General features: G+C 42.4%; 1 protein-coding gene across 1 annotated transcript in view; it reads left to right on the top strand.

The window, feature by feature from the left end:
• The first annotated feature begins 2,355 nt into the window (after window positions 1–2,355).
• The window catches only part of FGD3 (FYVE, RhoGEF and PH domain containing 3), a 555,238-nt gene continuing 532,385 nt past the window's right edge, over window positions 2,356–25,208 (top strand). Inside the window, exon 1 of the mRNA XM_085624596.1 lies at window positions 2,356–2,665. Within this exon, the coding sequence (XP_085480722.1) occupies window positions 2,503–2,665 (163 nt within the window). The 5' untranslated portion in view covers window positions 2,356–2,502. The remainder of the gene's footprint in view (window positions 2,666–25,208) is intronic.

Raw genomic sequence — 25,208 nt, 5'->3', positions numbered from 1 at the left:
CAATGATCCAGTGCTTATACTGCTTGAGATGCTTCCACTTATGCTATTGAGAAAAAGCAAACAGGAACCTTTTGCAGTTCAAATGTACAATGAATGGTGAAATTGAATCTTGAAGAGAAATGATGTGTTTAATTTGGTTTCTGATTGCTGCATCTTTCTCCTTTGAAAAAAACAAGATTGTTATGGTCAGACATAGTAAGAGAATGTTGACCATTCTGCAAATAGAGCCTCCAAGCAATAAAAGCATAATAAATTGCAAATTACAATACTGATTCATGGATGGCGTTATTGGCATCAGAAACCAGCCAGCGCTTAGCAATGAGTAGATGCTGGATACAGCAATCCACTGCTTCTGGGAAATCTTAGACCGCGGGGGTGCATTTTTCTCTAAGAAAATAGCAAAAATGCAAAACAACATGAACAGTAGTCCGAGCAGCTGCTCGTGCGCTCTAAATCCATTGTTTCTATTAATCCTCCTCCCAAATTACTGTTAATAACACAAGCAGGCATAATTGCGTAATTGTTGGTAATTCTGCATCAAAGAGTAATGTTGACATATTTGAAATTACTCCAGGCCTCATAATTACCAAACTAGGTTTTAAACCTTGTTTTATTCCCATCTCTTGCTCAAATTATTTAAAATAAAATGACCCTCCAAAATTTAGTTTGGTATATAAAATACTTATTTCATTTTATCAAGCACTTAGTGAATCAACAGCTAGGGGTATGGCATTTGTGGAAATAACATTTAATTTTCTATAAACAATGTAGTGTCTTAGTTCATTAATATCTTGACAGCTAAGGAAATAGATGCCCCCACTGGGAGAATTGAAGGCCAAATGAACCCTTTTCACAAATTATTATCAAAGCACCTTTCAAAATGTACTTTAAAATGCATATATTAAATAGAATAAATCTTGGTATACAGTATCAAATCTATCTGGCAGTCAGCAAAGAAATGGTATTCATGATATATCTGAATTGAAGTCACCAGGACCATCCTGCTTTCACTTCTCAGCACTGGAAAGAGTTAGGCAACTGGTGGTAACTTTGGATCATGCGAGTAAAAAGAGCATTGACATTAATGAGGATGGTATTATACTCTTTTAGTTTCCCAAACAATTCATTGTTGTTGCGTATTAACAAATGCATCACACAATAAACACAAAATGGAGAGTTAAAATATTATCAAATTAGATATTGCCCATCTCATGTGACTAGCAGCAGAATAGCCTGATAAATGAAATGGCCTGGTCTTAAAGCGAGTATTTCTTAAGCTTGGATGAATGATTGCACATAGTTCCACAATCAATAAGTGCACTCACATTTAAAATATGTATTTTAATGCCTCTGTTATTGTATTTGCACACAAAGATATGAGTAGATGGGCTCTCTGTAGCATTACACAACTGAGGAGAAGGTGAATGAAACTCTAGGAGGTTAACTTTAAAGTATACAGTTGTCAAGCTCTAAGGGCTTTAATAAATAGAATTGTTCCATTAAGTATACAGTTGAAATAAAGTGCCACATTAACTCAGGTTGCGAAGAAACACGGCGCCCGCCGTGACATGGAAAATTTACAATAACACCTTAAAATGAAATGAGCTGTGTTTTATAAGTAGCGATAGCTTTGAACCGAATAAGTGCTCAAATCTCAATGAAAACTTACAAATGAATCAAAATGTACATTAAAAGCGATAATGTCTTTATGATAATTGTCAAGATGTTAGAAGGATGACGAAGGGCCTTTAAAACAGCAGGGCCTTTTGGCTGAGTAACACCACCCCGTTACGCCCCCTCCCTTGCCCCCTTTCAAATCCCCCAAAAACGCATTAGAAAGAACGGTTTTCTAAGTCGAGCTCTAATTAAAACACGCACTGATAGCCCGCTGAACAAAATGTATGCATATATGCACCGACAATACATCTCTCGTCCTCAATTTATTTCTCGAGAGATTTCTATGACTCAAGTTATTAAATGTATAGAGATGCCAAATTAGTGCTCCTAATGATATCTACAGAAGGTGCTATTTCCATTTTGCAATTCGCTACGATGTTAAAGAATCTGCCCAATCTCACTTAGAAGTGGTGATAGGGTTCCTGTAATCCTTTAAAAAAAATGTTGCAATAATATTGTGTTGGTGTGTGGTGAAAGCTACTTTTTACAGCTTAACGGCCCGCTTCCAACTGACCGGACCGTCAGTTAACCAGCGGCAGCAGCAGCTCTACAAATGCCTCCGCTCGCGCTCCCCACCCCCTGCACGCGCCCGCTCCCGGGCTCCCAGTCCGCCCGGCACGCGCCGCCGGCCGCGCGCGCCTCAGAAGCTCGCTGTCTGCCCTGTGCTGCTGATGGGTCTGTAAGCAGCGGTGGGAGCCGGGCGCGAGAGCGTGGACTGGGAGCCGGAGGCACAAGCTGCTGCTGTACTGTCGTGCACCGAAACGCAACCCGCCAGCACAGCCTAGCCCTCCGTGGCATGCGCTCTCCCCATTGCAGCCTCATCTAATGGGGAAGTGCGCCTGGAAAGAGAGGAAAAGGCAGCCAGGCGAGCGGTTTCCTCTTCCTTTTTTGGGATCAGGACGGGAGCCAGAGCCGCAGCAGCAGCAGATTCAGACAGGAAGGAGCGGCATGACTGGAACTCACAGCAGCATGCAGCTGGGGGGCGAGGGTGAGTAGTGGGCGTGGGTCGTGCATGCACTTAAGGGGCTCGTTTCGGACGGGGCAGGGTCTGATAGCACCTTGTTGGTACACACGCCGACTCACAGTGCTTGAAGCTGTGTATCTCTTGCTGCAGTTGTGCAAACCGCCTCCACACATGACAGTGTTTTTGTGTATTTGTGAAGCCACTTAAATGTAGTTCTTCTTTACTTCAGATTGTTATTTTCTCAAGAGTCCTCTGGTATATGTATATTCTCCTATTATGTATATGATGACATTGCAAAACCTCTCTCTTGTTCCCCACACACTTACACGATTGAAGTTCTCTCCGGTGTGTTGACAATCACCTGCGTCGAAAGTCGTTTCGCTAGTGACAACCCAATGCACTGTTATACCTAGACACATTTGATGCCCTCACACAACCCCTTTTGCAGGGGGTTCTTTATTATCAGAGATTAGTGTAATCCAAGGCAGTGTTGTAACGTGTTCTGGGGTGCGCTGACCCGGCTGGCATTGGACCCCCTGCGCGAGTGAAGCCATCAGCCAACCCTTCCCTTTGAACAGGGTATCATTTCTGCATGCTGAGATATTCAGCCAGTGTTTACAATGTGAAGACCAAAACTACAAATCCCAGAATGCAATTTGCTGCTTACCAAAAAGGCCAGACTGGTTACTTGTGTCACTCATGCGATGCGGTTATTTATCAGCTGCATTGACATAAATGTCGTTACTGAACTTTACTTCCGGTCAACGGATTGTGTACTGTAAGGTTCCTGACTTGTCTGTCCGTTTTAGTCAGATATGTGTACAGGTTGTATGGCGAAGCGCCAGCACAGGTTTGGAGATTTGGTGGTATCCCTTGTTTGGAGATTTATGTGGTGGAATGGTGATCCAGCGGAGGGATTATTTGTGTAGTATTCCTCCGCCAGGATCGCCTTTTTGTTGGACAATGGTATGTCCTAGTTCATTACAAATCAATTTCCCTTGAGAAGGACCCGTCAGCTGGTTTTAACATCATAAGAAGGATGTATTGTTTCAAGTTGCGTCCTTGTTCCTGAGCAGTCTGACTGTAGTCGTGAATGCTTCCACATCCTGCAGACAGAAGTGGAAATAAAGATCTAAAAACAATGAAAAACGTAAAATGTCACTACTACTGTAGTAACTGAATTACCAGAATAAGGACCCCCCTCAAAATGATGTGAACTTGAACGTGTGCAGCTACGATTTTTAGAATATATTAGGTTTGTGACTTAGTGTAAATCTATATCCAATGGAGAGAACATTATTTTTGAGTGTTTTAGTGTAGCGGTAGCGTGCTGTATTTACAAGAAGAACTGTGTTTGGTTGAGCAGGCTGCAGAAACCAGGATGGGTTGGTGGGAGCATAGAGTTGGGTGGGGCAGTACTGGACACACTGCAGTTTATGTTGTATTTGCATTACAACTATTTACAACTTGAGGGGCCGTGATATAGAGTGTTTTGCCCAGAATCACACAATGTTTTGGCCAAATATTGGAGCTGAGATTAGAATACTTGTTCCTCCAGCAACGGAGCCAACAGATCCATTTTGAGCCAGAATATAAAACATTGGAATCACCCAAGGAACCCGTTAAACGGCTGAGCTATAGTACGGGAAGCTACGCCTGCTGATACAGCTAGCCCACAGACACATTCTTGGTTTCGGCCTGCCATTCCCAGTACTTTGGGCGTGTTTCCAGACCGCCCCCTCCCCTCTGACAGATGTGCAGGCTCGTGACCACTCCCTATTCTTGCAGGCACCGTTCAGCTGGGAGTTGGAGGCGATGAACAGCAGGTGCTGAGAGGGGATTCCCGGAGAGAGACCCACCCATTTCTGGGCCCCACCAGCCGCCCCTGCTGCCAGGGGTTGTTTAGTAAAGAGTAGGACGCCCCTGCTCCCAAGAGTTGCCCTGTCCAGTCACAGGACGCTCACTCCCAGGACAGTGTGCTGTGGAAGCCTGTATATTTCTGTCTGTCTAGGACAGAGCAGGGAAGAGGCGCCCTGTCCTTGTTTAATGGCCCTCTCCAGTTCCCCCAACAAGGTCCCTTTTGTTTCTGCCTTTTTTTCCAGCCGCAGCCTGCCTTGCTCCCACATTCAGCTGTGAAAACTCGTGTCGTGTATCCGGTTGGTAAACGGAGCATGCTATAATTCCAACCTTCTGTGTCTAAGATTGGCTGAACTTTGACCCCTGCTGGATGTTGAATATGCATGCAGATCTCTGCCCTGTCCCGTTTCCTCTTTTGTAGCAAATCACGGGAGGGAAGACGCTACAGAACATGGACCCCGAGGTAGTGTACAAAAGTCACTTTTAATGTGGCACATCTGAGCTCACAAACATTACTAGGCTTGGAGTGTCATCTTACAAACCGCCTGTAACCAGCAAACTAATACCTCGACAATCTTCACACCTATCTCCTCTTATAAGTTTGAGAATTTAAAGGTAACCACCTAGCCGCGCCCTCTTATAACCCCTATTTTGATCTTCACATTCAAGCTACCCTAGTTACTGGTCCACCTTTCCTTCATCAGACCTGCCAGCTAGGCATGGGCAACGTTGTGATGTTCTATGCATTGTAACTTCGCACTGTTGAAAAAAAATAAAAAATCCCTAGCTTTGGAAAAAGGTCACAATTCAGGAGCTAGGTAGGGAACCTGCACTGAAGGGGAATGTGTCAGACGCTATGTATTCAGCATTACATTTGTAAAACAATAAGTGCCAGGGCCCTCGTCAGGAGCACGTGGCAGTTTGCACCACCATTTGCCCCTGCCAGCGATGCCAATTGCAGTACCAACACAACTACTAACTATCATACTCCTAAAAGTGTGACAATTCATTCTATTCAAGGCACCCACAGCTATAAGAAAGGCTTGGGTGGCACATATTACTGATAATGTATATTAAATAATAAACAGTTGTAGTTGTGCTCATATCCAAATTTGGCAGACAGCGCCACCATGTGGCAGACTGTCACATAGCACCGGTGTTAAGAGCCTAGGTGCCAGTACCAAGCAGAGGAAACCACAGGCTCAAATTAAGCACTTTATGTATTGCTGCGCGCATGCCATTCAGTAACCATTTACCTTTGTTGCAGCATTGATGGATACATCTCGTTTATCGTTTGCCAGAAGTCCCAGTGTGGAAACTGCCACAGTGGGGAATAGGGAGACAATGACGTTACCAAGTTAAAGCTATCGTGTTTCCCTGCTACATTTCAGATGCAGCTTGTTTTGAAGATGGTGAGGGCCTGTAAAGGAGCCAATAGAGTTCCATCCGGGCGAGGGTGATGTGATGACATTTCTTCAGGTCTTGAATAAGAGATGTAGCACCATGTGGGATAGACCTAAGGGGTGCCAGTGTGGAGTGTGGGTGACCATGGATGGATTAGGACAGAACCACCATCCAGATGTTAGAGTAAGGCGGCTTGAATAGCAGTTCTGAAGTCCCTTTCTGGATAAAATTGGTTGACTTTCTTCAAAAGAGAGAGAGCTGGTACCAGGACATCTATTTTTGTTTTTTCCAGGTGTGATCCATGAGGGTGGTGTTCAGGGTGAATCTAAGTGTCTTTACACATCTTTGCAGAGTATGAAGTTCCACAACTCTGCTCAACTTCACGGTCATCAGTGCTTAATTTGAGCAGGGAGCTTTCCGGTGCTGAGCACCGGCACTTAATTGGTTTCCGGTGCTCGGCACCGGCACCTAATTGTCAACACCACACTTAGGGCAGTCTGCCACAAGGTGGCGCTGCTCATGTAATTTAGAGGGGAGAAGTATAAGCGCTGTTTAGGGAAACAAAATACATTAAAAAATTACTAATAACTGCCTCCCCAGACATTCCTTTAGCTTTGGAGACCTGAAATAATCTGAACTGTCGCATTTACATGCGAGAGAGATGGTTAGTACGTGTTTTGGCAGCGATGATAGGGGTGATGGATGGTGCAAGCTGCAGTGGCCTCCTGGTCAGATCCCTGGCACTTAATATTTTACAAATTAAGCACTGATGGTCATGGTGTTTTTACTTCGTCCATGCCTACCTACCTGTCACTTTTCAGCCTATTGGATATGTGGTCTTCCTCTACCTCCTGGACCTATCAGTGCTCCTTTACTCTCTTAAACCTCTGAGTCTGTTTGAATCCTGGACCTGTGGATCCTCCAGAGTCTACCCATTTAACTGCTTCAAATCCCAAGCTAGCTTGTGAGCAGTGGACACAAAAGCAGGTCTTGACCTACGGATCCTCCAAAGCCTGCTGACACCGTAGCCTCACACAGTCCTTAAGGTGTATTAATAAATAATAAGCGAAGGGCCCCAAAGTGCTTCTTATGAGCCTGCCACCGGTGCTGCAGGATGCCAGGGTTGCGGTGCACTAAGGCGACCTAGTTTTGATTCCAACACATGCTGCTTTCTTCCACCATGGTATGCACACAGTCTCTTGAGCTCCGGGTTGTAGGTTCTTCTCATCCCTTCTTTTCCCTTTCGGTAGTTGTGTCTTCTTCCTTCTTACTCTTGCTGCGGGCCAGATTCAGAACAATTAAAATAGGTGCTCATTCCCAAAAGGTGAGCAAAGGCTACATTACAAGAACGTTTCTTGAGGCTTATTTAGTTAGGGGGCGGTTTTCCATAAGGGACCGTCAACCATTTTCAATGATTCTGAAACCTCTTGTAAGGAACATGTATTATGGGTTTGGATTCCAAAATCTTACACTTTACAGGCAGAGCAGTATTCCTCCAAAGGTAAATTAATTTTTTGCATGTACAGCTAGTTTGCTTTGAGTGGATGACCTCAGGTTCCTGTGTAAGTAGTTGGTAATAAGAGCCTGGAAAGCATTTTTTGGGCCAGAACCACGCAGCGCTTTATTGTACTAGACTCCTGTGGCGGCTCGCAGAGGGAGTGCTGTGGGGTGGGGGGGTAGTGGACTCGGACATACGACCTAACGGAGTAAAGTCACTAAATAAATAAAACCATTTACCGGGCGCGTGCTGCTTCGCCAACTCGGCGATGCAGCGCGTGCAAGGTCAATTGTAAATTGTTTTATTTAAATTGAAGCGCCAGGATACCCGTAGGGTGACAGTCTGCGCTATACAAATTTCCATTCTATTTATTTACTTACTTTACTCCGTTACGTCGTATGTCCGAGTCCACTACCCCCTCCACCGCCCGCAGCACTCCCTCTGCGATCCGCCACTGCTAGACTCTCACTTTTTTAATGGAGTTTATCACACCTATGTCCCTGAAACTGGAACAGTCTGAAGTAAAGTCCAGGAAACTATTGGAAGCATATTTGTTTTAGATAGGTTGTTTGTGTCTTGGTCTGTGTTGGTGTGTTGGCGCTGGTAATCCTAGATAAGATAGCCATTCTTTCTACAAAAACAAAGTCGAATGGAATATCCCATTTATATGTTGTTTTGTGAAATGGTTGGTGTCTACTATTTTCCACATCCATGGATATGAAAATGTACACTTGACGAGGTTACCTGGTGAATGTTAGGGCAATATTTGGTAGCCCTGTAAAATAAAAACAACAAAAGCATCGATGTCACAGTTTTGTTAAACACGCAATGTGATTTTTGTTGAAATTCTATTGCACTTAAATCTGAATATATCTGAGCAATATTAATGTTATTACTGGTGTGAACACTGGCGAATTTAGAACTGATGAAACTGGGCCATAGGGGAGACCTTTGTAATGTAATGCCATTGCAGTAGTTGAGACTGCACATTCCGTTGAGATGCGCGTAACAGGGAGCACTACGCTTTTTAACATAAATGCAATTTATGTAGGGTTTTCAGTAGTGCCACCATAGGCACAGTGACCTTCAGAGCGCTTTACTTGAACAGAAAACATAAAAACCAAATGCGTTACTGCAGTACAGCTAGCAGGGCATGGCCAAGCAGTAATGGACGAATACAGAGCTGTTTTGCAAATGGAAATGATTGGACCAGTTTTATGGCATTATTACACTTCAATACGAAGGTAACACTTTGCTAGTCCAAGGTTTGTTAAACCGCTCGGGTCCTCATTACGAGATGGTCAGTAAGCAGAGGGGAAGATACTAGGGCCAGAGTTATGAAGACTGGCCGTAACCCCACCACAGCTGCAGCGATTCCAGGTTTCGGGTCTGGAATTGGGGAAACATGCATGTTCTTGGATGATAGTGCACGCTCATGCATGCTGTTCAATCATTCTAGGTCATTTATCTGTGTACAGTTTCCTCCTGCTTTTAGCAGGCAGAATTCACAATCGTGGCGAGTAGTATCTCTTGCGGGGATATCACTCCATGCAACTCAGAATGAGCACTTCAGTGTATGGATAGGTTGCAGGTTCAACAGTTACAGCATTACTAGTTGGAGTGGGGGCAACATGTCTACCAAGAGGTGCTACTACCAGAACTTCAGGAGTTCAGAATTACAAATTTTGAAGAAGGTGGTTTAGCGGTATGCATAAGAGGAATGGTATATCAACATTCATGAATAGGATATCTACTATATGGCAAAAGTATAGTAGGAGGTATAGTAGTCCGTTTAGAGGTGTGTATATATACCTGTACACTGCCATCCTTTGTAACAGGGTCATCTTTAGAGTGGTGCGACCAGTGCCATAGCACGGGACGCCGAGCATGGGGGGCACTATGGACGGTTTGGAATATCTTATAGGATCAGAAGCACCTGCCAGAGTTCCTTGTGAGTCCCACAAATTTTCAGGCAACAACAAAAACGTCTGGATAACTTAGGTGATTGATGTATCTGCGGGTGAAAAACTTGATTAAGATCTAGTGGCAGTTTTGCCATGCAATAAAATAGTGCAGAGGCTTGTTCCAGTAGAAACAGGGCCCTTCTTTCTCATATCTGATCTTTTTATTTTGACTCGCTTGATCTTATGATGGATCTTGTTTTGTGCCACTGAGCTGTTGGATATAGGCGATCCAATATCCAGATATCCGATACAGAGTTTCATGAATATTAAGTTCATGTTTATAACTAGCTACGCCACTGCCAAGAATGGCACATGAAGCGCATGCATCAGTCCAAATGGCGGGAGTGAGCAGAGTCTGTAAGGGATGAGCATAAACGGAAAGAGTTGCAGGAAAGCCAAAAGCACTCTCTCTTGAATCCATCTGACCGAAACAACCGTGCCGTATCCCATCCAACCAAATCCCTCTTTTAATTCATCAGATCAATCTATAATATAGTCTTCTAGTTCCTTGATGACAGCTCCTTGGTCACCTCATCGTGTCAAACCACTCCATCCATTGGTCAGTTCATTTAAGATGATTGTCATGCGGTATAAAGGAAGAAACATATTGTAGAAAGAGGTGGTACTGATCACGTAATTTGTAGGCTATCTGGTGCACATAAACCTCCAAACTATGATCCTTTAGCAGCAGGCATGAGAATGAGTTCAGGAGGACAGTTTCAGATAGCAGATATTTCCAAAGTATCAAATTTTGTTGCAAAAAGTTCTGAGCGAGTGAGAACTCCTTCTAGGAAGCAACAGTTTATTTTCACAATATAAATTTGATAAAGCTTCTCAAGGGTATAAGAATACAGAATAGTAAAATGCAGGCCTAGACTATAGTCAGTTTAAGAATATACAGGATGTAAGTAGTGAAATATACATGTCAGAGATGTAAAGCAATATTCTAATGGACCATTTCAACCTATAAGCATTCAGGGATGTTAAAAATTCTGTAGCAAAATTTCATGTAACTGCTATTTTACTACAATTTCAAAGTACCAACATGTAAAATTATATCAAATTATAAAATATTTATCTCTTTACAAGTTTTCCATATTAGCACATACATGAAGATGAATGTCTAAAGTTTTTATGAGACTTACACTCAATGTGACTGTGTAGCACCACTTTTTATTTTTCTCATTTGGTGCACAGTTTCACATATGCAGAAGAAGGATTTCAGAACAGAAATTCTCAGTAACACACACAAAGTTATCTAAATCATTTTTGATTTAATTAATTTTTCACACAATTCTATTTCCATAGGATGGTTAAGAACATTATAACACAAGAGTACATCCCTTTACCGTTGTATTAAATGTTGAAATAATTTTGCCAAGGCTGATTAATGAAATGTAAACATATATTATTCAAATGAATATGATGACATCCATTCTACAATCATATGCATGCTTTTATGATGCAGTAGCTAAGTTTCCCATGTTTATTTCGCATCGTTTTTTCTCATGTCTCTTTAATATATACACGTTGCACATTAATTTGTTATTACTTGAAATGTCTCAATCAGTGTGTGTGTCACATAGGGATTCTTACAGCTTTTCAGCTGCATTAATGAGCGTGCTTCAAAGAAATATAACATTAACATCGCTGAATAGTATTTTATGTATATAGCTCAGTGGGTTACTGCTTTTGTTACAAAGATTTGTTCGTTAGTAAAGCCAACCCCAACCACTGTATTATGTTTTAAATCCTGCGTTTGTGCTTCTTCAGACCAAACACTCTTAAAATATACTGCCCACCCGGATGGACGATATAAGACTCCTACGCCTTGTATTCCTCATTGTCTTGTGTAACATTTCTTCTACACTGATTTACACAGGTTGATTCATTGTCTTGTCATAATGAGTGTTTGATGTAAAGTGCTCGGATGCCCTACACTGGTATGTGTAGCTCTATAAAACACATGAAATATCTATGGACTGATGATGGGCACTGTTAGAGGGTACTCGTGAGGGAATCCGTGGAGAAGGTGGTCACTGGGGGCCCCAGCAAAGATTGTAATATCAGCCATGCATTATAACTTGCCAGTTGGGCAGCAAGAGTATTTTTGAGTATGTGTATGTATGTATGCATATGTATGTATGTATGTGTGTGTATATATATATATTATATAGTGCAAAATGTGTGTTCCAGTTGAAAGCACTAATCTGTGTTTTGGAGGGTCACACAAGATATCTGGCTTTTTATATGGCTGAAAACTAAGTTAAAGGATTTTCTTTTATTCTATATAACTCTGTGTGCAATATGATGCTGATTTGAAAGCTTTACACATTTTGAAAACCGAGATAATTTGCTAAGGATTAAAGAAACACTGCAGTCAGGTTCAGGCTACAAAGTCAATTAAAATGATCGAGAGAAACACTCCAAGCTTCTGTTTTCTCACCTCCCCGCTGTGGGTTCTCACCTTAGATGGCATGCAGTCCCTGTCTGTCAGCTAAATGTCAACAACATAGCACCGCAGGAGGACTGCACTGAGCACGGAGGCGGGAGCTAAGAAATATTTATCTTTACTGTTCATTGTATTAAGTAAATTATTTGCCAGCTCTTCCTCTCCCATCGGAAGTTTGAACTTTTTGTGCTTCGAAAGAGTGCTTTATGGATAGCGGCAACTGATGTATGTGTACATTTGTTCGGGAAGGGGAGATGTGAGTCAGTTTACAATGCTTGACTGACACCTTTCTGCCATATAGAGAAAGGTGAACTATTATCCCACCTTCAAAATAAGATAAAACGACATTATTACATTTTTATTTTCAGTGCATGTACATTTGATAAAATATATAACCTTATTGGTTTAGATAATGAAAAAAAGAGTGTGGCCTTATTTATAGTCCTGTGCTAATTGCATACATTGTGCATCTGTATTACAGCTGAAGGTACCAGGGCAATGTCAATTAGGCTGTTTTTGAAGTCCTTAATTAGAACCAGGGCCTATTTCCTCTCTTTGCATGAAGCAGGCTCCCATTCCTTTGCCTCTTTTTGGTCTCATTGTTGATGGGTGCAAGAGAACCTATTAAATATATCCTGTGGACATGTTATATTAAGGAGTTTTCAGTAGCACTTCTTAGTTAAACTTTCAACTAAATATCCATTATGTGAAGGTGCTTTGAGAGATGGTAAATGTTTGGTCCTTCTTGACCAACCTGCCCCAACATTGTTTGAAACACTCTGAACAAACCTCTGCGCCTGGGTATATTATCTTGGCCAGTCTCCTCACTCCTAACCACTCAAATTTTCAGCAGATTTCAAATTTGCCAAATGGAATAAACTTTAGAAAAACTTTGTGTCTGAGTTTCAGTGAAGTGCCATGCAAGGCAGTGTTGTGAGTTTTCATTTTTATTTTTAATGCCGTTCAATGGTGCGCAGACTGCAAAATACGTTTGCTTATATTGTCCCCAGACCAACCGCTCCAGTCTAGCAAGAAATCTTATAACGGCCATTGGGCCAGATGCGCTAAACGTTTTGTGGTCCCAAACACTCCGAATCAGAGTTTGCATCTGCAAAAATGTTATTTCCTCATGTACAAAACTCACTTTAGGAGTCGTTTAAAGTTTTACCGGCTTATTAAATGGGATTGAGACTGGATACTGAATCCCAACGTTCCAAATTATGAATTGGTACCACATGTATTAATGGTTTGAAACTGGAATTCTGTTTACAAATCATTGAAAAGTTACTGACTTCCAAGTTGGGGTGGTCACTTGTGTGAAAAAAGCAATAAGCCATCTTTGGACCATTTCCCCTTTATGAATTGGGGAGCATTCTTCAGGGGGAGCAAGCAGTGGTCCAGAGGACCATAACCAAAGTCTCACATACACATTTGAGAAATTAAAACTTTTTCCGAAGCAAACATAGGGGTGGAGGTCTGCTGACCCTTGTGAACCACCATCTCAGTGGTTGTGGCTATTCAGAGTAAGTTGCAATTTATGAACTGTCTAATGACTATTCATAGTAGGTCGTACTGAGGCCCACTCCGAAAAGGAATTTGCAAACCAACATATTAGTACGAGTCGGTTCACAAAATGAGATAATAGCCACAAATTGCAGCCACTTTTTCTGATTGGTATTTTGATACAACTGGCCCACTAGTCTAAAAGAAATGCCTATCTTCTACATGGTATAGAGCATTTGTTAGTCTTTTTTCTACTGTATTTAAAAGTAGTATCTGCTATATGGCATGTAACAGGTGGAAGACCACTTTTACTATGTCTACAAGAATGTGGCCATAGTAAAATGTGCTCTACACCAGAGCAGATGGGAGCCTTTATTGCTCCCAAGCTTTTTTAGATCCAACTCTAAGGATCCTAATCTTTCTTGTTTTGTTACTTGCTTACTTATCAGGTTCATCTCCCATATTTCACTCTTTTGGAATTAGAATTAAAAGCAATGTGGTTGATTAACCTGACAAGTAAGCAAATTGCAAACTTTTTAACAAAACAAGTAAGAATAATAGCCTTAGAGTTGGATCTAAAAGAGTTTAGAAAGAAATCGTGTGCAAATCTAGGCCTAAAACTATATGACCCGCTGAAATACCACGATATCTAAAGCAACCGCTTGCAGTGGAACTAAAAAGACAACTAATGTGGTTAAGGTTTGGTTTAATCCCATTAAGAGTACACTGGTAGGGTTGGCTGAATGGTGACATTGATCAAACATGCAGATTTTGTAGCACAGCGCCAGAAGCAATAATGCACTTTGTGTGCAACTCTATAGTACTACAAGATGTGAGGGAATATTGTCTGCCCCAATATTTGGGGCTCTAAGTATATGCACTTGTAATAAAGCAGTGGAATCCTGTTTAAAGGGGGAAGACGCAGAACTAACTGAACGACTTTAAAATATTTTGAGATCTTTAAACATCGGGTTGAGCCAAGAAGACTGTACAGCAGCCCTTGTCTGTCTCGCTCCAGAAATAAGAAGATAAGAGTAAGTTGCTGCGTGGGCATTGGGGGTAGAGATCAGATGTCTTCACTCACTATGGACTCACTAGGGGTAGAAAAAGGGTCCAATGTAGCAAGTGGCACCTCAATGGAATCACATGGGTCTCTAAGCACCTTGGCAAAGGAGCATGACCGAAAGTGATGAATTACAGATTTTTATTTACATTGTTTTAAGGTTTTAAAATGGTAAGGATTTTAATCAATCATGCAATAAAGTATCTATCTCTCTCTATCTGTCTGTTTTCGCTCAAAAATATATGCTGGCCTTTTAGCTAGATTATACTAATTTATCCAGGGACAATTCGACAATTGCTACCCAGAATGTGCCTCCATTCCAGATCAAACCTAGCTATAGTAGAGTTTAATACAAGTTATTGATTTGTGAACATTTCTGTGAAAGCAAGTTGGAAACAAAAACATATAATGTTAACCTTTTCTTATCATAGAATCTATTTGCTTACCACAGAGGAGCAAAAGGATATAGAGTGAAGTATGTGTGGGAGGAGGCATTGAGGGCGTAAACATCCTTGAAATTTGACAGCTGGTAGCAAGTGGCCTGTGAGCTGTGTATTGCTGTAGCTGCAAAATCGGAAAAATGAAGAGGGAGGAGCTGTGCTCTAAGTGAATAACATCATTTTGACAAATGTCTCTCTCACCCATTTGTAAAGTATATCATGCAAAATCTGAATTACATTAGAAATGGATTATCTTTCCCAATCACATTTGTTCAAATTCAGAGTAATTTTAAGTTTCATTGAATGTCACATGCTACCCCTGGCTATGAAAGGGCCGATGAATGTATAATGTCACTGTGAGGGATCTTAGTTCTGCTGAGCATGAACATTGCAAGTAGAATGCAACTGCGTCTCAATGAGACCTCCGTCATTCCAGCAGTATTTGACTGATTCTATTAAAGATAACGTGTACGAGAGATCGGTTCTCAAAATTGAAATTCCCGGTAGCTTGGTTAGCACAGTTCGACATTAACTAACCTTTATGAGAAGGGATTACAGAGTGTACACTCAGTATGCATGCAACTAAGGGAAGGTTGTATGCAAAAACATATGGGTATATCAGAATATTAGAACAATGTGGAAGTTGATAGTGTGCCTAGATCTTCACTAATAAGTAAGTAATTATCCAAATGCAGACCATATCACATTGTACCTGCTAATTAATAAAGGAATTATTGATCTGAAGTTTGAAGTTGATATCTCACAACACTGGAAACCAGGACATAATCTTTACAAATAAAGGGTACTGCTCCTCTTAGAGAGTGGGGCATCTGGGAGGAAAGTTATGTCACTGAGTGGCATCATCCATCATAAGAAAGTGGAATGAATATAAGCTATTCTGAGTTGACACATGTGAGGGTCAAGGGGTAAAAATCCTCTTGCCAGTGATTAGCAGATAGTACTATTTCCATACTTTTGCTCGAACCTGTAAGGGATAAAAAGAGAGCAAAAGTCACTGTAGATAAACGTCTTCCTAATCGTCACCTTCCCACCCAGTGAAGACTCAACAAGGGAACATGGTACGGTAGAGGGTACTATCCCATCAACCATCATCTAGTAGAGAAGTCCTTTGAGAAGAGACAAGTGTGCACCAAGGATACGTGAAATGTAAGTGCATCATAAGTAATTGTATAGCTAGTCCCATGATTATTTGGCACCCCAATATTAAATGCTTTAAACCATATATGTCGTAATAATTAAATTGCTGTAACCTATAAACAACAGACGTTGCATCCCAATGCTACTATGCTGCTTTAACTACCCAGCAGCAAAAGTGTGTTTATGGGGTTATTCTCTCAATGTTATACATTTTAATTGCTGTTCTTGGCTTCAAAAGGCAGTACTTGAATTAACGTTCCGGTACCTACACATTTGGCCACAAAATAAGATTTATCTAGGTTTATGGCCAACTCCACTTTTCTGAATTATACGGTGTGCTTACCAAGTCTAACCTATTGATTTAGATCAGCGTGTATTTTCAATATTGCTAGTAATTTACATGTGTGCGTTTTCGTACATTTACTTCATTACGGAGAGTACATTGAAAATATTTTCACACAGGGTTTATTTTTATTTTATCAGTTTTGCAGGGATTTGCTGTGTTTCTGTGTCAATTTCTACCTTTTTGTGCAATAAAAGTTCCCATGTGGATTTTATGACATTAAAAGGTTGGTGTTTACCACAATCAAGTTTGGACTTCTACACCTAGTTTCCTTTGTCTTTCACGACAAGTTGTTGTCATTACGGTTGTATGAAGTTTGCTATGGTACATTTTTGTCAGACAGTGAGATTTGTGAATGAGAATTACTTCAATTCATACATTGGTAAAATTATGTACATGTAATTGTACTATTGAAAATTGATGAGCCGACATCTAAATTGAACTTAATGTTTTTGATTGAGCTTGAATATTTTAATAAATTTTTCTTTGCTGCCTGTTTTGCTTTATGTGTATTAGATTGGATGAGGTCCGGTGGTATGGGGAGCATGAAGCATTGTGATTAAATACATGTTCTGGTCTGGTGAACTCTATTAAGCATGTGTAGGTCCTATGTAAAACATGGACTTATAAACTAAAAGCCTCATTGCCCTGCAGGGTTTTCAAATATACAAATTTGGCACTGGACTCCGAATCCCCCCACAAGTTAGTGGTTGGATTTCGCTGCCTCCGAGGAGCTAAAGGTTATTCATAAGTGTTTGAGTTTTTGTGGTAAAACGCGCAAGTGTGGGTGGATTATTTAAAACTAAAGCATGTGTTCAGATCTGTATTTACACAGTGATAACACCACAAACGGACACCACACAAGTCTCATAAAACCAATAATATGTTTATAAAGAAAAGATACGATGAGACCAAACGATAAAAATCCAACTTATGCGTATTTCTAATATTTCACCTTGCCGATTCTTAGGCCAGCAAGCACTTGTAGGTTCTTGCAGTATTAAAGAGCAATTCTCGATGATCTAATGCAGTCCTGATGCAATGCTATGCAGTTCGCAATGCAAGAATCGGGCAATTCGAAATGCACCAATCAGGCAGTACATAATGCAAAAATAATGCACTTCGTAATGCAACAATCAGGCAGTCCGTAATGCAGTATGTAATGCAAAAATAAGGCACTTCGTAATGCAACATTCAGGCAGTTCGTAATGCGAAATAATGTACTTCGGCACCGATCGCGGTGCTGTGCACGGTCTCTATGCCACTGTTACTGAGTCGCGGTCAGCTACTGCAAAAATATGCCCCCAACACTGTTATGATGGAAAACAAAGTGCAGCTCCACACTCCGGCCCCGGTACTGCCGCCACTCGGCATGTACGAGCCACAATACGGACTTGAGCGGAGGCTCATGTTGCAAAGATGGGAACGGCAGAGAGCGTTTCTCTCGTAGTCCGCACCCAACCCCAGGCGGCGACACATGCATGCTCTCTGAGCGTTACCTGGGGGGTGCGGTCTCACTCTCCTCTCTTCGCGGCTTGGGCCTCTAGTGCAACTTCGTTAATCTTGGGCAGTGGAACTCGGACCCTCGACGGTGATGGTTCGAGGTCTCTCCTTGGCAAAGGCAGGCTCGGGCCGGCGGCAGTGACTTCTCATAGCTCCTCTGGGGATGCCGGTCCGGGCCGATGGCAATGACGATTGCAGCACTTCTGGTCACGCTGTCGAGAACAAGACTGCTCCGGGACACACAGTCATGGGGCAATTCTCATGAAGGTCTCAGGCTGCAGCAGGGCACATACACGCAGCATCGCTGAGACTCACTTGAGCTCTAGGTGCACACGATCACAGGGCAATCCTCACAAAGGTCTCCGGCTGCACGAAGCACACGCACACAGCGTCGCTGAGACTCACTTGGTCTCCGGGTGCACACGATCACAAGGCAATCCTCACGAAGGTCTCAGGCTGCACAAAGCACACGCACACAGCATCGCTGAGACTCACTTGGACTCTGGGTGCACACGATCACAGGGCAATCCTCACGAAGGTCTCAGGCTGCACGAAGCACACGCACACAGCGTCGCTGAGACACACTTGCAAGCTTATGTTCTTGAGTTTCCACACCAGGGAGCCAGCTCTTCTCGGGCCCTTGGAGACACGTTACTTCGGGACACAGCACACAGCAAAGTCATTTCAAGCAGAGGGACACAGCACACAGCAAAGTCCCTTAGCCTCTCCTTAGTTAAATCAGCAAACTGCAGGCCAGCCCCAGAATACACAGCAAGGGTCAGGCCTTTTCTTCAGTCTCTTCAGCTGTTCTTCCTTGGCAGAGGTTCCTCTGGACCGCGAAGTAGTTTCAATCCTTTTCTGTCATCCTCAGTCTAAACAGTTCAGGGGTTTCAGTTCTCATAGTTATCCCCCTAAATGTCCTTGAAGTCTTTGTGTCCGGGGGCACTGACCCCTGTCCAAACCAGTTCTGGGTGGCTTCCTGACAATGACACCTTGTGGATAGTGGGGGTCTGGGTTCTCAATCACTCAGCAGGAGATGGAGCCATTGTTTTATGGCAGCAGCCCAGGCCTCTTCACCTTCAGGGGCTACACTCCAGATGCAGGTCAGCCGTGACTGTCTCACCTACTCCTCCCCTGGGTCAAGACATTCCCCAGACCTTGGCACATCCAACTCCAGACAATCAATCCACACCCAGGCAGAGACACACAGAATTGTCAGAACAGAAAAAACAGCCACTTCTAAAAGCATGGTTTCTAAACACACAATTCAAAAACCACCTTCACAAAAAATGTGTTATTAAATTGTGAGTTCAGGCACACTAAACTTCACCTCTCCATCTTAAAACTATGGGAAGATAGGCTGGGAACATATTACACAGCCTCCCCCATTTTGTCCTACGGGCAAGATGGCCTTGCAACAGTGAAAACGAAATGGAGAGTATATCAGTCAGGACATGGTACACACCTTAGTACATGTCTTACCTTTCACATACACTGCACCCTGCCCAGGGGGGTACCTTGGGCCTACCATAGGGGTGTCTGATGTGCATAAAAAGGGAAGGGTAATCCCTGGCAAGTGGGTGCACTTGTCAGGACAACAAGGCAGTCTAACAAACTGAGCGCAGGCACTGCAGTGGCAGGCCTGAGATCTTTTTTCAGGGCTACTTACGTGGGTGGCACAATTAGTGCTGCAGGCCCACTAGTAGCATTTGTATTACCAGTCCTGACACACATAGTGCACTTTACTATGGACTTTACTAGTAAGAAAAACATGCCAATTATGGACAACCAATTACCCTTACACTTTATGCAGAGAGCGCTTGCACTTTGACACTGATCAGAAGTGGCAAAGTGCCCAAAGCATCTAAGTTGGCAACACCATGTCAGAAAAAATGTCTAGGGGGAAGGCAAAAAGTTTAGGGAACTTCAGCCAAAAAGGGCCAAGTCCAACATGCAAGATATTAATAGATGGGCTACAGCTCTAGGGAAGCTGTGGCTTCATGGATGTCCTCAGAGCTTCAGGGCCTAACATGGAGCTGTACAATACCAGCAATGGCCCTCTGCTTTCACATACTGGTCAAATAAGATGGTTGCTGCTTTTCCGTTTGCCAGCTTTATGAACTCGGAGGGGATCCTATGGTTAACTACTTCAACTCCTGAGGATTTGTCTCCACTTGGTAGAGGTTCCCCAGAGACATTCAGATTCTCCTTTAGACACCCTCCAAGATGCCCTCTGACTTTGTGATACCTGGTGACAATTCCTTTGTGTTCTTGGCACCAGTACACGCTTTGCACTTGCACCCAGACTGTTCATGTCCTTCTGTAGACTGGGATCTGTGCCGGAACGGGGCCCCTGTGTTTAGCAGAATTCCCACCCTCTAGACCATTTGATACCTGGAAGGACTTTCTATTAAATCACTTTTAATTCCTTCTTTGGTCTTCCCTCGGAGTTTATTTGTGTGCTTTGCATGGAATGGTAACCTTGTTTTCAGTAGTTCTTCCAATGTTTCGTTTATAATAAGCGTGCGTGTGTGGTATAGAGGTATTTTGCAGTTGGCCCTTTAAAGCTTAGATCCCCTGACTCATAGTGAATTTGAAATTGTAAAGTGGCCAACTGACTGTCTTAAATCCCAGAAAATGTTCTGATAACCTAAATTGGTGAATTTCCGCAGCCGCAATACCACCAAAGTTAATCTTTTGTTTTGTCAAAGGCCCCAGCAAAGCTTGCCAAGCAAATGGCATTTATCATGTTTTGGAGCCACATTGATACTTGAAAAGTGCTTCATGGCTATAGGATTGGAAGATGCATGCAGTATCAGCAGTTAGATTATTAAATCCCCGCTGATTAATTATTCCTACAGTCCTTATCATAACTAAGCCGTGAGTTTTCACAGCTCTCAACTTACTGCACTTGACCCCATCAGCTCCTTCACAAATTTAAGGAGAGTTGAAAATTTTGTTGCTGGATTCTGTGGTCCTCTGTAGGAAATTTTGTTTCCAAACAGAGGAACATGGTAGCCACCAACTCTTTGATAGGGTTTTTGATTCCTAATTTATAGTGGTGCATGTTTCTGTTGACATGGACTTTTCCTGTTTATATATTTAGAAAATTGAAAGAAGGCACAAGGCTTCTCAAGGTACTTCTCCTTTAATTGTAGAAACAAAAGATATTTAGGTGGAAAAAGCCAAGCCCAGTCATTTTTAAAGAAGAATCTCCCAAACATTCTTTCCGTCCTTACACAATTTTCGGAACAACAAGACCCCTCCCCCCCCCCCCCCCCCCCCCCCCCCCCCCCCGATACCGTGGTCTATTATATAAAACATCCAACCTCATTTGAAACTATGTCTGTGGTATCAAACACCACATATGGATGAAACAATTTGTGAATGCAATAGACGTCACTATATAAAAAAAATCTTCTGTGACAATGAATATACCCCCTTAAATCCAGATTTAATGGCCACACTTTCCTCTGTTCTGTGACTGAACAAAATATCACATAAAATGTAACCACAATCACGTAAGGCACTTACGTGATTTTGGTTACGTTTTATTTACAGCCCCTCCACAAATTATGCAACCTATTATACGCTTGTTACCTTTTGTTTGTTTGGATAGAATTATTAGTACCCATTGAAAGCATTGGCCTTCAGGTATTGTTTGACAAGGATTATTTCTGTTTGCTTGTTTTCGACAGATTGGCATCATTAATAAAGTAGTATGTTTATTGCTCTGGTGTTGTCCATAATACACCTTTTAACATTAAAAGATGTGAATGCATGTCCATATTGTTTTGGTTCTTGGAGGTCTTTCTGTTAATCCTGTTTCTTCTTTACCTGTATTATGGAATATCTTCATTTATTTATAGCTGTTAGTTGGCATACTTGTTTGACCTGCTGATCACCCCTCCTTCCATTCCCTTTTGTGTGCGTCCTGCTTTTTTGGGGGGCGGGAGGGGGGTGAATTCTCCAATACTTTGATTTGGGAATTCGGCATTGTAAAGTGATCAACCCAACTTATGCAAGTGAATACTCCCTACCATAGGACAGACGTTTAGTAGTTTAGCTATAAGGGAGAGGGGCGGGGCTGTATGGCGGAGGGAATACACAGTTGCAGAAACACAGCCCAATACATCTCTGGTCTCTGAAGATTAGTGTACCACAGATCCTGCAGTAGGAATGTTCTGCCAGGAGAAAAGAATTCTACGCCATAAGTCCTCAGCACTGATGGGCAAGACCTACAGCGGCAGGGCAGAATGAGCAATGAGCCAAACCCTCGAAAGATGGTGAGGTTGGGGGGGGGGGGGGGGAGGGGGTGATCCAACATTTCAATTTCAAAAGGGTTCATACACTTTCTCCAGCTGACATGGTCTTCCAATTTGGAGTGGTAAACATGGATGAATTAAATACGTTTGTATTAGGAAATGATAGTGGTACTGGCAAAATACCACATATGTTATAAATGCCGGTTACACCTAGTGCTTAATTTGTAAAAGTGCCGGTGTCCAAAGCCCTGTTCTGATGGACTGGACCCACCAAATACCAAAGCAGTCTAGAGTGTTGTATTCACCACAGGCCTCCTTATTTCAACTACCCGACTTGCTGCCTTTTTATTTCACTCTTACTGGCCCATGCTTTCTACCTTTGTGCTTGTTTTTCTGAAATTCGCTTCCTTCTTTCACATTTGTGTCTTTTTCTCTCTCTTGCTTGCGGTCGAGAGGAAAAATGGCAGCTGGTCCTCAAAAATGAGTGCTGATGGCCCCTACCGGCTCAAATTAAGCACTGGTGACATCACCCTATTATTTTAATATGGACTGTTCAAAATGTACAGACATTTTCAGCAATCGGTGACTGGAAGGAGGGGGGGGGGGGGGGCGGGGGGTCGGACTCATTGCTGTTCCTTGTATTGATCATATTGTTTCTTGGCTTTTTATATGGCAAGCTTAAATGTAACATGTTCATAAGGACACAAAACAAGAAATCCCAAATCATAAAAAGAAAATAAACAGAAATCGAAAACGGGTTCTGACTTTATACTGAGTCTCATGGAAGGCACTGTTTACATTTAGGAGAGTGCTGCGTGTGTGTGCCTTATGGTGAGGGGTGGACAAGGGAGGAAGTAGGAATGAAATTGAACAGGGAACAGTGCTGTTGGTTTAAAGGGGTACTTAGGCCAAATTACTTTTTGCGCATTAGATGGTTTTCATACCACAAAATCCCAGAGTCATCAGGTTACTTTGTTTTTCCACAATGTAACTTCTGTTGTGTTTTCCTACTTTAGTAGCTGAAAGTTTGTGGCAGCCTCCATCCACCTTAAGTAACAATGTTTCAGGCGCCTCATTCCCATGTCTCAGAAAATAGCCGGGAGGGAGGGGGGGGGGGGTGTGAGGTGGTTCCTAAGTATTTTTAAAGTTGGAAATATTTGACAGAAATAACATTAGAAACAATTAAAATGACTAGGCGAGTCTGATATTTTGTATTGGCGGCTATTCACCACACAAAATAAAAACAGGTGTTGGTTGGAACTGCCCCTTTATAGCTTTGTTTATTCAGCAGCCCTTCTCCTCGCTTCTGAGCAGAGCGCTTTACATTTCTGATTCACAGAGAGATTTGTTCCAATTATTCACATCATGCTAAAGTTCTGACCGTCTTGTGCTAATACTAAGTACACATGTTGACGGCAGGGTTAAATCTGCAGAGGGAGGCTTGCATCAAGGAAGCTTGTTTGCTTTTTAAAGTGCCTGTTGTGAGCACGAGGAGCAGGTGCAGTGGAACAACACTGTCCATTCATGCAAGAAGAGATCTTGGAAGTTCAGAACATCACAGGGTAGTCTTAATGACTGAGTCCATCCTTCTGGAGCACGAGCCAAGTTTGCCAGCTGGTCCTGCGTAGACTGGCACGTGGTCTCTCAACCGGCTGACTGAGCTGGCGGCGGCCCATTGTACAGGACCAGCAGTGGCGGAGCTGTCATCTATAAGTCAAGGCAGACATTTTTGTTTTCATGTATTGCCTGTTCGCAGAAGCAAACACTGCTTCTCATACTTTTTCCATCTATGTATTTTTGGGGCAGATGTTTACATAAATTGAAATATAATTGTCTGTAGTTGCTTTTCAGTAGTCCCTGCCACTGATGATTTCAAATTGAAATCGTCAGACAATTTTATGTACTAACTAATCCATGGGATGTGTGCGTCAACAATTGTAAATAAGGCATGTTTATTTGCATTCAGTGGTATGCTTTGGTAACCAAAATGTGAAATGCGAACATCAATGGACAGTGTTGGTCTAAATGTAGTTGAACAATCATTTTCAAATGTGCCACATAGGAAATTTCTTAGGACTGGGTGTGTAGCTGCCCTTTCACTCATTTGTGTGGAACATAAAATGGGAACAATTAGTGCATTTATAGTTTAGATATGGAGATGGATCAAGGTTTAGCCGGTTTTACAGCTATCACACAGCCTTGCCCATTCTTTGCGTCTTCCTCAAGTGAAGCCTTCATCATGGTGAAGAAAAGGAAACTTCATGACTGAAACAGGAGAGATACATTTTGTTATACAGATGCAGAAGGCAAGTTGGGTTATTTGATAAACTCAGGATGATTTCTTAAGGGTCAAGGACAAAGGAAAGAAGAGCCCGCCGCTGAGAAGTGTCTCGTAATGTCCAATGTAAGCGATGGGCCTGGACTACTATGGCACCTCAAGACTTTTATCTGTATCATTTCGATGTTGGTCAAATACCATCAGTGGGAGAAACTAGCTTTTGGCTATCCTGGTCTAAATATTCTTGAGGGCTGGGAACACTGAGCCTAGTTAACAAAAAGGCCAGCCTTGACATGGGACATTTTCTCCCCTAGGTTTAGTCCTAAGTTTGAAGCAAATTTCTGGCCTTTTAGGGATTTGTAAAGGGTCCCTTTAGTACTGATTTCCAGTCATAGATTCCCAGGAGTACTCCAATATCCACTATTTCCGCATGCACAATTTCTATGAGGTGGAAATTTCTGTGGTAATTAAACTCGGGTGTCCATTTTTGTTTCCCAACTGGGAATATATCTTTTCTTGTGGAGGAATCTCCAATGTCTTTGCTCCCAATACATATGTTTTGCCCTCAGGCCTACTCTACAAATACTCTTACTCCTACACTTGACAGAATTACCTTTGAGCCTGTTACCACGATGGAAATAACCTGTAGTGGCTACTGCAGCACATACAGACCTACAAGTCTGTGGATGTTGGCCTGCCTCTTCAGGCAGAACCCCTCAGAAGTGGCCATGGACCCAGTGAAACTCTAAGTTTATTATTACAGAATTCCGCCATATTGGCAAAAGTCTCTGAATTTCTGTGGTCTATGAATCAAAATGTTTAACTTCTTGTTGCACCTG

Source organism: Triturus cristatus, chromosome 9 (genome assembly GCF_964204655.1).
Source record: "Triturus cristatus chromosome 9, aTriCri1.1, whole genome shotgun sequence".
In the NCBI taxonomy this organism is placed as follows: Eukaryota; Metazoa; Chordata; class Amphibia; order Caudata; family Salamandridae; genus Triturus; species Triturus cristatus.
The sequence above is the reverse complement of the archived record's forward strand: the minus strand, read 5'-3'. Positions and strand labels throughout refer to the sequence as shown.